Genomic DNA, 16,349 nt, shown 5'->3' with positions numbered 1-16,349 from the left:
AAAAAAAAAGAAAAAAAAAAAATAAAAAAAAAAAAAAAAAAAAAAAAAAAAAAAAAAAAAAAAAAAAAAAAAAAAAAAAAAAAAAAAAAAAGAGAATATAATGTCTAAAAATAGGAGAAATATTGAAATTTTATTTAAATAAATTAATTTTTTAACATTTTTATTATATTATTTAATTCTATAATTAAGTGTTGCCAATTATTTATTTAATTTAATTTAATATAGATTTAGATGTTGATTAAATTTTAGAATTTGTAATTCATCCCATAAATAATTATATAAACTTTCAAAGAGAAATATTTAGTACGATTTATATTTTAAAAATTAAAATAGTAGAGTAAATTATATTAAATGAGATAATACTTATAAATTTTATATTATTATAATATTTTATTAATAAAATAATAACACTTATTAAATTTAATTTTAAATTATAAACTTTTTAGTTTGTTAATCAATATTAATAATTATTCTCAAATAAATAATTTAATAAAATTATAGAAAAAATGTAATTGTAAATAATGATAATAATAATAAATTGTAATATAATAAGAAAGAAAAATTAATAAATGGTGATTAATATTAATAATTATTCTCAAATAAATAATTTTAATAAAATTATACTTAATTGTAAATAATGATAATATGATGTATATAATAATAAATTGTAATATAATAAAAAGGAAAAAAATTAATAAATGTGAAAAAAGAAAAAAGAAAAAAAGAGAGGTGAAATAAGAAGAAAATCCATGAGCGGGAGATCGTGGGTTCGAATCCCATTGTGAATGCCATGTTAGACGAACACGATTCTCCACAATGGTATAATATTATTGTCCACTTTGAGCATAAGATACCAATGGAGAGAGTATTCTTTGTTATAAACTCATGATCATTCTCTAAATTAGCCGATGTGGGACTTTCATCATTCAATAAGCTCTTTCAAAACTCGAAAACAAATAAAGGTACTTAAAATTTATTTTCATTCCTACCTCTTTTCTCATAAACCAAACCACCTCTTCGTTTACTCTATCAATTTTGCTTTACAAATATGGCTGTACCAATCCAATGGATTGAGTTAAAATTTTGAGTTGGATTAAATTCATTTTTTGAAACTAAATAAATTTAGTCTGAATTTCGAGTTCAGGATCTAAAACAAACAAAATCTTATAAAATCTTATAAAATAAGTTTTATAATCTTGAATTTGTTAAGAGTGATAATTGGGTGGTATAACCCCTCTTGAACACACAGGTGGGAATAGGATAAAAATAATATCTCAATATTTTATATTGTTTTTAAATCTATTATTTATAATATGAATAAATTAACAAATGAATAATCATTTTTTATATTAAACTAAACAGAAATTAATATTGGAGTGAAATAATAATCAAAAGTTATTTGACCGTAGACATAAAATTAGAACGGTATAAAGTTAGTTTTATTACACCCTTCTTTCAGAGTTTGAACAAATAAACTTTAGGTTAAATTGAGTTACCAATCTAACCATTCTATGGGTTGGTTCAAAAAATTCTCTCAATACAACCCAACCGGTTCACGGACATGTACACCTTTAGTTGTAAAGGCACTCGAACAATGTGGACACTATATACTCCACACACATTGACCCAGCCAATAGTTTCGTAAAAAACCAAAAAGAAAAGGGCACTGACCCAGCCAGGCAAGGATGACGTGGGGAACCGTCCTTCGTCGAAAAAGGCGGCTGGCAGATTTCCAGCATTTCCATTTATTTTAGGATTAAAGACGGAAGGTAACCCACGTTTCCAAAAATCCAATATTATTAATTAAATCCTATTTTTTTTTTTTAAGTTGACTTTAAAAATAAAAAGATTATGATATGGGCTTAATTTTTTTTGTTTAATAAAATTTTAACCTACGTTAAAATAATAATAATAATAATATTAATGTCTATATCATATATATATATATATATTTACAATTTATGAATCTATCAAAAAAAAAATAATAATTCACACCAAAATCAATTAAATGATCTTAAATTTTAGAAATTTATTAGACATAAAATTAAAAATTAGAGAAATTAAAAAAAATTAAAAGGAGAAAATTCCGGATAAAAAATGGCTTTACCACAGAATGTCACGTGAACGAACCCAAGAAAAATATATAGTGTTATTTATTATTATTTTTCTTTTAAGAAAAATAATTATGAAAAAAAAAGTTGAAAAAAAGTGAATAAAAAGGGGGCGTTACTTGGATTCTGAACCACTTACCAAAACGTAGCATTATAAAATTGGGGGGAAAAATCAATCCACTTCGTATCTGTTCATTTCCGTCCATTTCATTTGCGTTTGGTTCCCTCGAACTCAAGTTCCGTCTCTCGTGAAAGCTTGGAAATGGCTACTCAAATCTCGTTTTTCCAGTTGAATACCGGGGCTAAGATCCCCTCCGTTGGGCTCGGAACTTGGCAGGCACCCGAAGGTCTCGTCGCTAACGCCGTTGCCGCCGCCGTCAAGGTTTTATCGTATACTTCATCTTCTTTCTATTTTCTTGCTAATTTTAATCAGCAGTAATGGCGATTTCTGCTTTTCTTTTTTAGTTTTTATTTTATACTGGTAATAGGATTCTTGATCTGCTGTTAGAATCTGAAAGATGCTTCCGGAAGTTTGTTTGTATTTGTTCTGATGGAATGACGTTAAAGTAGAATTACTAGCCATAACAAAATGACATTGAGCAGCTGCGATTAAATTGATATTTTGTTTACTTTGCTCACTACAGAGAACACATTTTACGTATACTGTAGGAATCTTGTGGCGGATTATTGTGTGTTTTAAATTGAGTGTTTATTATTCCTGCAGATCGGGTATCGTCATATTGATTGTGCTCAAATCTATGGCAACGAGAAGGAGGTAATTACATCGACTTCTAATTCCGTGGAAGCAATTTGCATGTCTTTCTTTTACATTTTGTATGATATCTGTTCATGTATTGTGGTTGATTGTAATTTTCTACACTGGACCTTTACAAGTTCTTTTTTCAGAAATATATCAGTTCTTGAAAGTAGGTACTAATAGTCCTGGACTAACTTCTTTGTGGTCTGAAAGGTTTCTTTTGTGTCTATTTCATTTCTTTTCCTGCTGTTTCATGCAATGTAATCTAGACTGCTACGATTATACTCGGTACACTTTGTGATGCTACTAGATTAGGATATTAATACATAGCAGTTCATATTTTGATTGTAGCTCAAGCTGTAGGACTTTTGGTAACTAATATGTTCTTGTTTGTGGCAGATTGGTTCAGTTCTCCAAAAACTTTTTCAGGATAATGTGGTTAAGCGTGAAGATTTGTGGATCACTTCGAAACTCTGGTTTGTTCTAGGATTCTAGTTCTTCTGGCGAAATTATTCATTTGCAATACTATGGAACTTGCCGCAAATTTCACTTTTCTCTTTATATTACGGTGTAAAATCTGTGTAAAATTCCTTGCTAATTTCTGAACTGAATTTGGACATAAAATTATTAATGATAAAAGGATAAAAAAGGACTGCAAATTATTTAATTGGGCCATAATCTGCAGGTGTACTGATCATGCTCCAGAAGATGTTCCTGCAGCACTTGACAGAACTCTGAGAGACTTGCAGCTTGATTATGTTGATCTATACCTTGTATGTATTGCGAGTTTACTAAAAAGTTGTTAGCAGTCTTTTGGAAATGCATCTAAACTTACTTTGCATGTTAAGAAAACAAGTTTGCATATGTTGAAGGAGAATAAATAAACAAACTTGTTTAAAGTATTGGTCTCTCGTCAGCTTGGCTACTGTTTAATGCACGTTTAATTGTTTCTCTGTCATTTTTATGAAAGGTCATTTTATTAATGGTGTTACTCTCGTACTATTTAACATAAATTTTTCGTTGAAGATCCATTGGCCAGTTCGGATGAAAAAGGGATCGACTGGCTTTACCCCTGAAAATCTTGTGGCGCCAGACTTACCGGGCACATGGAGAGCCATGGAAGCACTCTTTGATTCTGGAAAAGCCCGAGCTATTGGTGTAAGCAATTTCTCTAGCAAGAAACTTGCAGATCTACTGGAGGTTGCTCGTGTTCCTCCTGCTGTCAATCAGGTGGAGTGTCACCCATCATGGCAGCAGGACAAATTACATGAATTCTGTAAATCAAAAGGAGTTCATCTATCTGTGAGTAGCAAAATCCTGACTGATTTTCCTTTATCAGTTCACTATCTAATCCACAACGGTAGCCTCCTCTTCATGGCTGCGGAATATGTCTGCTTTTAAATAGTTTCAAACTATATGATTACGACACTTGACTTTCACCTTAATTCAGGGATACTCTCCATTGGGTTCACCTGGGACAACTTGGCTCAAGAGTGATGTTCTCCAGAGCCCAATTCTTAAAGAGATTGCTGATAAACTTGGCAAGACTCCTGCACAAGTTGCTCTTCGCTGGGGACTACAAAAGGGTCATAGCGTGCTTCCAAAAAGTACTACCGAGTCAAGGATCAAAGAGAACTTAGATGTTTCCGATTGGTCCATACCTGAAGATTTGATGGCCAAGTTTTCTAAGTTTGATCAGGTAAGTAAATGGAGTTATATTCTTGTTCGTATACTTGTAGGGAATATATTTCCCTATAATTTTAATGATGAATGTTGTGGTTCTATTCACAAAGTTATTGTATTATTGTACTGAGATCCACTCTATTCTTCACTTGGACAGGCAAGGCTACTCAGAGGAACCTTTGCCGCGAATGAGAATTATGTCTACCGAACTGTTGAGGATTTATGGGATGGAGAGATCTAAAGCTGTCAGCTCTATCATTTAGAGGGTAAGTAGATAACCCGTATCGCCGACGGTTGAAAGAAAATAATTGAAGTTTGAATATTCTCCTGTGGGGATTTGAAGTTGTTTCATTCCAAATCTGGTTGTATTCTCTAGTTATTGGGTTCTTCTCCTTGTACATTGTGCTCTAGTTTTAGAGTCTGTATGGAGAGATGAGATGCCTTAAAATTTTTGAGTACACTAAAGCATTTTCAACTGATTGAACCGTGCTTGTAAGTTGTTTCTTATGAACCAAAAGGTACCTGATATTTTGAAAACACATTCAAACAACCAATCAAGGAGAGAAGTAAAGATTTGAACTTCGAAGAATCAAAGTTCAGAACTTTTAGGGGTGTTTGGTTTGAAGGTCGGAATGGGCATGAGTTTTGAAAGCTCATGTTTTTTTTGTTTGAAGCTTTTGAAAGTCCATCCCTATCCCTATCCCTATCCCTATCCCTATCCCTATCCCATTTCTTTTTTCATTTTTCATGTGAATTTTTTTTTTTTTTTTTTTTTTTGAAGGTTTTTCATGTTTTTATTTTATTTTATTTTTTAAATAATTTTTCTGAATAAACTTTTTGACTACATGATTTCATTTTACAATATAGTTTTTATTAAAAAAAAATGTAAATAAATTTAAATTAAGGTTCACAAAAATATAATATAACCTTTTACTAAAATAATTTTTCAAAATCAAAATTTAATATTAGCATAAAATTGTTGGATGTAGAGTAATAGTTTTTATAGAAGCTCCAAAGTTCATTTTTATAGTTTTTATAGAAGCTCAAAGTTCATTATTTTGGCTATAATTGGTTTGGTGGTCCATTTATAGAAAGTCGAAAATATAATTATAAAGGAAAGAAATATAAAAAAAATTGATTTATTATAATTTATAATAGAAAAATATTTATTTTTATATGTAAAAAAGTGGTAATGGGACAAAGCGTCACAACCATATTATGAATAGAATAGTTTGTGACTCTCTTCCATACTATGAATACCACACTATGAACAAAATAGATTGTGACCCTCTACCATACTATGAATAGAATAGATTGTAACTCTCATATAGCGACAAGCAAAGTAGCGACACTCAAGTGGTGCTCATCCCTGACCACGTGAGGGCTAAGATAGATGAGTGCCATGTGCGACCGAAGAGGAAGATGTGCTTGAAGTAGATGGAGGTAATGATCTCAAGCCTTAACCTCAAAAATCATTTTAGAAGGAGTTTGCGCATGCTATTCTAGAGTTAAGTATGTATGTATGAAAGATGAAAGCTAGACAAATTTGATGTCAATTGGACACCATATAGAAGCTCCACGGGCACCATTTTAACTTAAGAAAGAACTTAAATCATATCTCTCCTTTTAGCAAGGTGGGTAAAAAGATGTTCTCTCAACTTAAAACATATCTCAAGATAGAACTTAAATAGTTAAAATGTTAGCGATCTTTTAAAAGATCAGAGTTTCAAATCCATTCACTTTCATGGTAAATACTCGGGTGGTTGGTATGAATTGCAAATTGGCATATTAACGTGCAGAGTTAAAAATGTTTGTAAGAACAAAATATATTAAAACATTTAAAAAATAATTAATATAAATGAAGGTTGAAGTTAATAATATGAACTATAATATGAATAAGAAGTTAAGAATGTTGTTCAAATTAACACCCAGTCAAGTTCTATTAAGGTTGAACTAAATTGTAATCAATTTTATACTAAGAAGAATTAAGTCTCATTTATGCAGCAATAACTTGAAGATACTCTAGACCGGACTTCATTTATTTTTAGATGGTTACATGATAAATGATTAAAATCTAGATTTATGGTGTTTGATTAATGTATTTTAAATTCTAAAACTTTTTATTTATTTTTAGGTTACATTTAGAGTGGCTAATTATGCTCATAAAATAGGAAGGTTATGTACTCTTGACTAGTGGAAGGTCAAAGGTTTCATTTTGACACTATATAAAACCATATATTTATCCTTGCAAATGAGACTTGAAAAATGCAGTAAGAATATTTGTGCTTTACTTTAGACAAGACGTTTAGATTACATGTTTGGAATCATGTAAACTTGACAAGATCAATTTTACTTGTGGACTGATTTGAATCTCAAATAAGTGTTTTTGCTTGAAATATTTGATCAACAAGGTAATTCAAGTATTACTTTCTCTTGGAGTGAAATCAAATTGATATGGGAGTTTGAGCATATGCGAATTAAGGGTTCGTGGGTTTGTGTATCCCAGCACTTACTAGGGTTCTTAAATTCAACTGACTAGAAATTTCTTATAATAATATTCTCACGTACTAACATCATTATCAGTATTACTTTAACAAATAATATTCATTCCATTACAACATTATGTCATTTTTTATTTCAATAAAGGTTGGATGAACAACTGAATTTTTAACCCTAAACATTGCAATAATAAATGACTTCCTATTTTTTACGTTTTACAATCGACTTAGAGAATAAAATATTGACGTGACATGTTGATTATAGATTGATTGGCGGTTTAGGATGAAACAAAGGTTGAGAGGGTTCGTCCCGAGGTCGTGGAACTATTTGTGTACGTCGGAAACATGGAATGGAATGGCGGGTTTGTATGCATTTGGACGAGCAAGAGCCATTGGTGTGAGCAATTTCTCAACAAAGAAGCTCTGGTTTTGTTCAAAACTGCAAAAGTTTGCAAGGAGCTGACTAAAGAAGAGAGTTGGTTGATGGGGCAGGCATATTCTCCATTCGGATCGCCCCTATGTGACAACGAGCTCCAAAATCCCCCACCTCGACCTGTACTTACGACCATCTAGAAAAAAGAAGCTACTTGTAGTCTCTTGTCACATCTTTAACCTAATAGGTATCTACAGACTTTTTATTAGGCTCTAAGAAGTTCGAGTCTAATCTTTACTGCTATATGAGCATCTGAGGTGCCTCGAAGTTTCGAGCAAGTCTATGTTTCAAATCTTACCTCCTAGGAGTTTGTATAGGTTCTACGACCTTACTATTACTTGACTTAGGGTAGCTTCTTTTGTCGATGCAATGTGAAATCGATGTCTTGGGTTGAAGTGCTACCTCATAAAAATTTGATGGGACAACATGGTGTTTGCTAATTTGAACATCATCCGTGGAAGATTAGTTGGGTGATCCTCCCACAGATAAAGTCTCTCTAGTTTGGGAGGAGTGACCTCTATGTACTGGTCAACTACTGTGTCAACCTATGTGGTCCCACGCCCCCTCTAAAAAAACAAGTTTATAGCTCAGTGGCCTTGTTTAGGAGACTCCTAACCATTTCCACAAGGTTGGGACATGCATTACCCTAATCGGCCTAGGCCTAGCTCGACAATATTGATATTGGAGTGGAAAGGATCGTGGAGACTATGATAACATCGTCTCTATTGCTTATAGCTTGGAGTGTTACCTTAGTCATTCTTGGATGCCATGGAAGTCTACTAGGATTCTTAAGGGCGTTTAGGCTGTTTAAATCTCATTTGTCATTTCTAGACGTTTAGGGACTATCTTCTCGAGCTTATTATTCTGTGGATGCACATAAATCTAAACCTATGATCGCCATTCACAATTCTAGGGTACTCAATCTACTAAAAATGTACTACTTTAGGTCAACTCGAAACCGCTCTAAATCTTGTGTCCTAATCTTAACGTAGTTCTCTTGTACATGTCTTATTATGAAGGTCATCCTATCGATCCCCCCAAACATAATATACATAATCAAAATATTGGAACAAATTAATTAGGGAGATAATGCTATTAATCACTTAAAATACTAAAAACATAAACTAAAATATTTAAACAAGATAATATCCATTTAAATATCTAACTGAGTGAGTCCTCAAGGACACCCAAGGGACCCATGGATGTGGCATCCAAAGAGGCCATAGTGCCCTTCCTAATATGTCTTTTAAAAATCTCAAATATAATTATTAAACTCATATTATAAGTCCCCACTTCATGATTTGTATGTCATATATATCTATAGTATTATATTACAATTGGGACTAAACATATATGAAATTGACCTGAAGTTTAATGAATGTTTAAATGCTCAAATCTAATTATTAAATATAGAAGATCGATACATGTTTTGAGAAGTGGAGCTCCTCTTCCCTACTTGTAAATTGTTTTAGTTATCATATCAACACAAAAGAGTGGTAGTAGAGGATGAAAAAAACACCCTTACAAATCAAATTAAAGGATTAACAACCAAAAATAAATTCAGTCAGAGCACCGATTGCTAAGTTCCCAACGAGGGAAAACATTGTAGTACCAAACAGCGATCCCAAACTCGACCAAGGTGCATGTTCGTGTCCATGACAATGACATTGACCATGTCCGTTGCCTTGTCCATGGCCTTGTCCGTGTCCTTGTCCATGTCCTTGGCTGTGTCCGTGTCCGTGTCCTTGGCCATGTCCATGTCCGTGTCCGTGTCCGTGTCCTTGTCCGTGTCCACCATGATTTGGGTGATAACTTGGATGGTTGTTATGTGCAAATGGAACAGGTCCAAGATGCCCAAAATGGTTACTCGGATGTTCCCAACCGTGACCATTTGGGAAAGCCCACCCACCAGCGGGAAAGCCACCGGGAAAATGAGGTGGCCCCGTCACCCACGGTGGCGGCGGTGCATGGTGATGGTTATGTATCCCACGTGAACCGGACGGCTGGTCGGTTTTCTCCCGCGAACCTAACGGCTTTAGGAGGCATCTAAGATGAACATAAACTCTACAATCGTCACAGCCGTACACCCAAAAAGAAGAACAATCAGCTTTGCAAACGGAACAGCAGCCAGCAGAGAGCTTGTGGAGCCTCAACTTATGGGTGGGGTCAATGACATGGCGCAGGCTCTTGGGGAGGTGGGTGCAATATGGATGGACGTGGAAATGGCAGTGGTTGCAGCCGTAGAAATCGCCGTCGATGGATTCACGGCAAACGTCACAAATCCGATGCGTACGCGACGGAACTAGAGGATTACGGATCATGAGAGTGAGAAGGTGGCGGTGGAGGAAGGAGGAGAGTTCGCGGGGATAGTCGGAGTGATGCAATGGAGGATGGTTTGGGTGGTTTGGGTCTGTCGGCGGCGGAGCCATTTTTATCCGATCAGCCGAGAGGAAAAGACGCTTTGGGTGTTGTGTTTCATGTACTTGTAGAGCATTCTTTTATAGTCTCCTCTCTATGANTTTTTTTTTTTTTTTTTTTTTTTTTTTTTTTTTTTTTTTTTTTTTTTTTTTTTTTTGGTTCTTTGACTTGTTCTTACAGGTCACTGTCACATGGGCTTTGTTTTTTTTTTTTTCTTAACCAACTATGAAAGATTCCATACACCTCCCTCACTCCCAAGTTGAATTTGTATATTAGGATGTTCATTTCAAGTTATTAAGTAACATTCAAACCAAGGTAGAGGTTATAGTTAAAACCCCATAAATTTTCTTCTTCAAAAATAGCTCTAATTGTTTTTTTGAATCTATAGGCATTCAAAGCACGGAGATATGGTCCACAAATGTGAAGAATCTAAGAAGCACTCTACGTGGTATTAGGTGAATATGTTGAACACAAATCTTTGTGGAAAACCGTCACACTCTTTAAGACTAATCAAGAAGAGATTATAAGACACTTTGTTGTAGAATACCACTATTTTGTATTTCTTAGGATGATAACCTAGTTAGAGTGGAGGATGTTCATTCTATAACAAGACAATCCTTCTTAAAATTTCTTTCATTTTTTCTAAAATATAACTCTTTTTTTTTTTTAATATTTAGATATTTTTATTTTTAAAATAATTAAATTATTTTCCTAAATTTATTCTAATCATTTTCCTAACATAAATACACAGTGACTCACATAATTGTTAGGCTTAACTCTATTGAGTTAGTGATGATATTTTAACACTCCTCATCAGCACTGGTTCTCATTCGTTGCACCATGTTGAGTTGACAATGAAAGCTCTCATGTTAACCCTTAAGTTAACAAGTTTGCTACTTGGTCATTTGTATTCTTCCTTCATCGCTTTCTGCCAAGCCGAGTTTTGTGATCCTTCTTCATATGTCTCTGGCTCATTAACTCCGTCTTCTACAATAACTGCGTTGACATTCTTAGGATTTGACCTTCGGATTCTATTTGATCGTCTAAGTTGTTGATGTGTGTCACGACTCAATAATTAACCACAAGTCGTGACCCAAAACGACTAGTGTGTATGCAAGAAATTCAAAGGAAAACATCATTTCAAAAATCAATAATTTATTTCGTATGAAGAGTGTTTCTGTAATACCCGAATTTTTAGATAAATAAATAAAAAAATAAAAATAACAACATAGGGGCAAAAGGGTCATTTTGCCCCTACTCTTATCCAAGGGGTCTAGTTGTTTGGGCTCCAAGAAGAAAGAGAGAGAAAAGAAAAGAAAAAGAGAGAGAGAATGGAGAAAGGAGAAGAAGTTAGGGTTTGGGAGAAAGGAAGAACAGAGATGACAAATCGCCATTGGAGATCGAATCCAAGGCAAGAAACCTCGAAGCAATACTTCTCTCAGTGCTGAAAATGGAGTTCGGGTGGTGGAATCCACTCATTTCGGCAAGAAAATCCGAGAACGGACAAAGTAAGGTTCCGAACTTCTTATTTCGATTTTATCTAGATGTGAGGAGTTTCATGAGCGTTAGATCTGGAGTTTTTGAGGTATGTGACTAAAATAAGATTCTCACAGGTTTCTTGAAGTTCTTGGACGAGAATCGGACGAAAATCAGAGTTTAGTCTGACTTCGGGTAGAGCGATCGAAAATAGAAAATGTGAGTTTTTCTGTATATTTGGACGGCCTTAACTCGTCCTGTGTGCAAGAAAAAAATAAAGAAAAAATATATTGTAGAAGTAGAATATGAGGTCTACAAGTTTCGTGAAGAAAATTTAACGAATCGGATTACGGATTGGGAGATAAAAAAATCGGAAGAAAATAGATCGAAACGGGAAAGAGACCCGGAAAAATGAAGCAGGAGAGAGGGTGGAGGCCGCCACGCGTCGGTCGGCGTGCGGAGGAGAGCGGCAGAACCGGTGATCGACACGTGTCGATCACCGGCTGGTGAGGCGCGTCCTCACCCGGCAGCGGGCACGCGTCAGGCGCGCGGACCCGGCCGGCCCGACCCGCGCCGCACGCGAAGCGCCCGACCCGGCGCCTCTGACCCGCACCTGCGTGGGGAGAAGCGCGTAGGGCACGCGCGCGTAGTAACCTTCCAGGGCGCGTGCGTCGCGCGTGGGGGTGCGTGAGGCACCATTTTTCTTCTCGTTTGGTCTCTGTTTGCTTGTTTTCCGACCCGATTTTGATGCTGACCCTATTTTTATGTGAATTAGGACCTTTGAAGAAAATTTCAGAATTGTTGGAATCCATTCCGTCAAGAAAACTCGAACTCGGGAAGGCACGCGTCGACCATGTAAGTAGCCATTTGGATTTCCACGAGCAGTACTTGTAGGAACCGCTAGGAACAAGCATGCATGCTACCACCTATGAAATTAGCTAGCCCAACTTAGCGTGTTATTATAGAAACTGCGAATATAAGATGATTATGGAAAGCTAGATACAAAATGTGTATTAAATCTGTTTTGGTTGAGACTCTGATAATGTATGTATGCATGAGGAGGTTGGGAAACTTGTGAAATCTGCGCTCCGGGTAAAAGACGGACGTTATCTTCCCGTTGAGCATGTTTGATAATTTTGCATGAACTGCTGCGTGTAAACTCTATTGTATGATGATTGCTTGGATTGTCTTTCTGGATGAATAGGAAGAAATTATGAGCTTGATTAGGATGCTTTTGGCTAAATAAGCTAGACGAGACCCTAGATTGGGGGACCTCTAGAATACCGTGCAATTAGACCCGCGAAATGATTACCGGCGGAACCAGAACCCAGAATTCCAAACCCGATAGGTTTGTGACACCAGGCACGAGAGTCCTAGAGAAATACGAATCTAAGTCTAAGGCACCAAGTTCCACCCTAGAAAGAATAATAGGTCACCACGGTAACTGTAGGTAGCCGTTAGGGTTGAGCAGTGAAGATAGTGTCATCAGAACCTCCACTTCCCTCTCTCCTCCGATACCATACCGTCGAGACAGAGCTCCGGTACGGTGATCGTTGAGCTTTGCAGATCCGGATAGGGAAGTGTGACAGGTGCCCAGACCTAGTGGTGATAGCTAAGGGGTCTTCTGAACATGACTCCTGGGCCGTAGAAACCCGTCCCTGAGCGGGGGACGTGGAGCCACTTAGGATAACTCAGTAGCTGACCGGCACATAGGGGGTCGCACCCCGTTTTGTGGATGTATGGTCCCGTGTGAGGGTCGTCAGTTAACCTCCACGGATGATGTTCAGAGAGAGAGTCACGTATTCAGATCCAGCCATACGATCCCCTCAGATTTGCTTATGAGGTCGCGCCTCACCTCAGGACACTGATCATTTCACTGCATAAGATGGGCAAGCCTTTTATGATACAGAAAGGAGAGTTGTAGCTTAGATCACTCTCCTTAGAAACCCGAGAAAGATCGTGGTTACCTACCAAGATAAGGATGCGAAAAGAGCCTACAAGTAGGCTGCTTACTGAGTATATTTTTATACTCACCCCTTTCTCCCCTTTTTTTTTCAGGTACCAGTCGATACGGGGAGGTGTTCGAGAGCTGTGCAGTCACAGAGGGGTGTCGATCCGGAGCGTCAGTCCTTGGTCGGTCTTTTAGAGTCCTTTGTTCGTTTTCATATTTAGAGTCTTTTGTATTTTTCTTCATAATTGTATTTTCCATTTGAAATATTTGATTTTAATTTTGTATTTCATTTTTACATTTGCAATTTCCTTTGTAATATTTTCGAAACAAATCTTCTTTCTCTTTTGTTTTAATTGAATGGTATTTTTATCCTTTTACTTTGCTTTTCTTTCCTTTTATTTTCTTTTTGTTTGTTTTCGATTTTGTTCTTTTAGTCACGAGTTCGATTCTTCGAAGCCTCGAAAATCGGGTCTTGACAGTTTCAATACAAAGAGATCATAGGTGACTAGTTTTAGACAATAGAAAAAAACATGAAGGACAAAGTGTACTAATAGGTAAGACCGGACTGTCACCCAGGGACATGCTTTCCACTGTGACAATTCACATCTCTCAGCGCGCTCTCTCTTGACCCAACGCCTCACGTACCTGAAAAAAAAAAGATATAGCAAGGATGAGTATAAAATTTATAATCAGTAAGCCACCTACTTGTAGGCTTTTATCGCATCTTAATCTTAACAAATTCCTACAAACTTTACTTTGGCTCCTCTAGGACATCTAGTTTTAGTGTTAGCTCCTTGGGGCTTGCCCCTTGGGCTTCTTTGGTTCTTTGTTCTTTCATTTAAACCCTAAGAGTCCCCTTATGCCAACCTGTGTTTGACTGGTGCCCTGCGAGTAGCTACCTCGGCATGGCTATGAGACTATTGGTGTGTTACGACGTGGTAATCCCCTAGTCCCATGGTAATCCCCCTGTTCCTAGTCCCAGGAAGTGAGCTGCAACCCCTTAGTCCCATGTTAATCCCCTATTTGGGGAGGGCTACCTCCCTCTATCCCATCCAACTAAATGGTCTGTTACGACGTGGGTCTCCCATTTCCCATACTAAAACGGCTATAGAGCAATCAAGTCCTGATCAGGAACCCCCTGGTCCCCCACGAAGCTATAACACCAATCGCACACAAGTAACCTAAGGGTACTCTAGATGTGGTTCATATATCGTGGTAGTTTCTTAGGCTCATAGGGAAGGGCTAGGTCTTCACTTAGGGACTTGTCACTCTAACCACAAAACCCTAGTCTTATCGTTAAACTAAATCATGAAAGCTAACAGAGTGTGCCCATTATATCTAGCATCATCATACAACAATAAACAAACATGCTCAACGGGGTGATATATCCATCAATCTCTTGGAGCGCAGATTTCACAAGTTCCCTTCCTCATTTCAGCATGAATTAAACATATACATATAAAATAAAAGCTTAAAACATAAACGTAATACTCAGATAGTTCTCCATATTACATCCGTACTCAATACCTACAATCAATCCATGGAAAGTTACATCTAAGGAAATAGACTATCATGCATGCACCCAAGCGATTTCTACAAGTATATTTTCCTAAATACCGTATGCCGACTTGCTTGGATGACATATGCCCTTACGTTAGCGTTTCTACACTAATAGCGTGTCCAAAAATACTGATTTTCTCCAATTAGATCCTATTTTTTATATAAAAATAGGGTTAGAATTGGATTCGGGAGGAAAATAGGGAAAACAGGAGTCGAATGAGATGAAAAAAATCTTACACGCGCTAGCCACGCGTCGGGACACACTCACTCGCAGGTTCCACTCACGGGCGCTTTTTTGTAGCCGCGGGTCATCGATTTGGTTCGGGTATGGTGATTCGGTTGGACCGTAGGTCGCTGTGGTTCGGTTCGTCGCGCGGGTACCGGGTTGGCTGAGGAACGCAAGTTGGGTTGACGGTGCCGCAGACGTGTGTCGCTGGAAGACTGGAACTGCATCGCTCTAGGCATCGTTCGAAGCGTGTCTAGTGGCTATCGGCGCACGGGAGAGCTCTTGCCGGTTGACACGTGGCACACCGTCGCCTTCTCTCTCCTCCTTATAGAAAAACGAGTTTCTAATTAGTTTTTCGATGTTCTTCTCATTTTTTTTTATCTCCCGATTTCTAGTCCAAACTGAAATGATTTCTTCATCAAAGTCTTAGATCATATTACAAACTATGTGCTAGTATTTTTTTCTTGATTTTTGTTTAACCATATGATGAATTATGAGCGTCGGAAGGAGGTCCGTTAACATCCTTACCGTTCTTGGAAAAATTCTCAGATCTCATCGTTCTGTCTGATTATCTTCACGAAATCAGCAGCAGAACTTCCCTAGATGAAGATAACAACCTTTAGCACTCTATTCCTAAAGAAAGTCTCATATATGAAGAGGAACGTTCGAGATCTTACCTTGTGGATTTCTCTCGAATCTTGACAGAAGATGGAACTTCAAAAACACGAGTCCTCCTTTTCTTCAAGAAGAAGCTCCAACGTGTAAGTCTTGGTCGAGAGTGAACTTCGATGGTGGTTCTCCGACGAGAATGTTAGATAAAACCTGAGGTTTTCCTTATTTAGATTTACACGTTTTCATTACTTGATTGAATACCTTCGTTTGACTATTTGACGAACACGTCGAATTACCAAACTTTTAGATGGAAATTTTGTAGGAAGTGGCACAGATTTAGTTGGCCACTCTCCAGACATTTTTAGGATATATTTAAATAGGTAAATCTGTTCAGAAGATCTTATCACCTCATTTTAAGCAAAAGTCTTCNTCAGAAGATCTTATCACCTCATTTTAAGCAAAAGTCTTCATCAATTCTCTCTCTGTTATTTTTCGCATTTTTATTTTCTTGCAACAACTTCCCGTCAAACGATTTCCTCTCACCGGATGTCACTTGCCGATTATCAAAAAACAACAAGTGGTTTCAGAGCCCGGTTGAAGCCATCGATGGTATATCATTGCGGA

The 16,349-nt window shown here is 36.7% G+C and overlaps 2 protein-coding genes and 1 long non-coding RNA gene across 3 annotated transcripts; 2 read left to right on the top strand and 1 right to left on the bottom strand.

Annotated features, from left to right (window-relative positions):
• The first annotated feature begins 2,260 nt into the window (after nucleotides 1-2,260).
• Nucleotides 2,261-5,027, top strand: LOC111782335 (NADPH-dependent aldo-keto reductase, chloroplastic-like). Its single transcript, XM_023663198.1, has 7 exons — nucleotides 2,261-2,493; nucleotides 2,836-2,886; nucleotides 3,268-3,344; nucleotides 3,554-3,641; nucleotides 3,895-4,170; nucleotides 4,319-4,567; nucleotides 4,709-5,027. Exons 1-7 carry the CDS (start codon nucleotides 2,374-2,376, stop codon nucleotides 4,790-4,792), a joined length of 945 nt encoding a protein of 314 aa, XP_023518966.1. The 5' UTR covers nucleotides 2,261-2,373; the 3' UTR covers nucleotides 4,793-5,027.
• A 3,996-nt stretch (nucleotides 5,028-9,023) lies between these two features.
• LOC111781640 lies at nucleotides 9,024-9,911 on the bottom strand. Its single transcript, XM_023662331.1, has one exon. The coding sequence runs from the start codon at nucleotides 9,909-9,911 to the stop codon at nucleotides 9,024-9,026; it is 888 nt and encodes a 295-aa protein (XP_023518099.1).
• Nucleotides 9,912-12,161: 2,250 nt separating this feature from the next.
• LOC111781770 lies at nucleotides 12,162-13,704 on the top strand. The gene is made up of 2 exons (XR_002813012.1): nucleotides 12,162-12,231; nucleotides 13,435-13,704. It is a non-coding gene; the product is annotated as an uncharacterized LOC111781770 (long non-coding RNA).
• The last annotated feature ends 2,645 nt before the right edge of the window (nucleotides 13,705-16,349 follow it).

This window comes from Cucurbita pepo, chromosome LG19, assembly GCF_002806865.2.
Source record: "Cucurbita pepo subsp. pepo cultivar mu-cu-16 chromosome LG19, ASM280686v2, whole genome shotgun sequence".
Lineage (NCBI taxonomy): Eukaryota > Viridiplantae > Streptophyta > Magnoliopsida > Cucurbitales > Cucurbitaceae > Cucurbita > Cucurbita pepo.
Note: the sequence above shows the minus strand (reverse complement) of the source record. Positions and strands in the feature narration are given on the sequence as shown.

Bases quoted from the DNA above. Each gene is read 5' to 3' on its own strand.
- LOC111782335 (XM_023663198.1), top strand. From the start codon at position 2,374: ATGGCTACTCAAATCTCGTTTTTCCAGTTGAATACCGGGGCTAAGATC. The intron at 3,345-3,553 runs GTTTGTTCTAGG...CATAATCTGCAG, and splicing joins TGGATCACTTCGAAACTCTG to GTGTACTGATCATGCTCCAG. The intron at 3,642-3,894 runs GTATGTATTGCG...TTTTCGTTGAAG, and splicing joins ATTATGTTGATCTATACCTT to ATCCATTGGCCAGTTCGGAT.
- LOC111781640 (XM_023662331.1), bottom strand. From the start codon at position 9,911: ATGGCTCCGCCGCCGACAGACCCAAACCACCCAAACCATCCTCCATTG.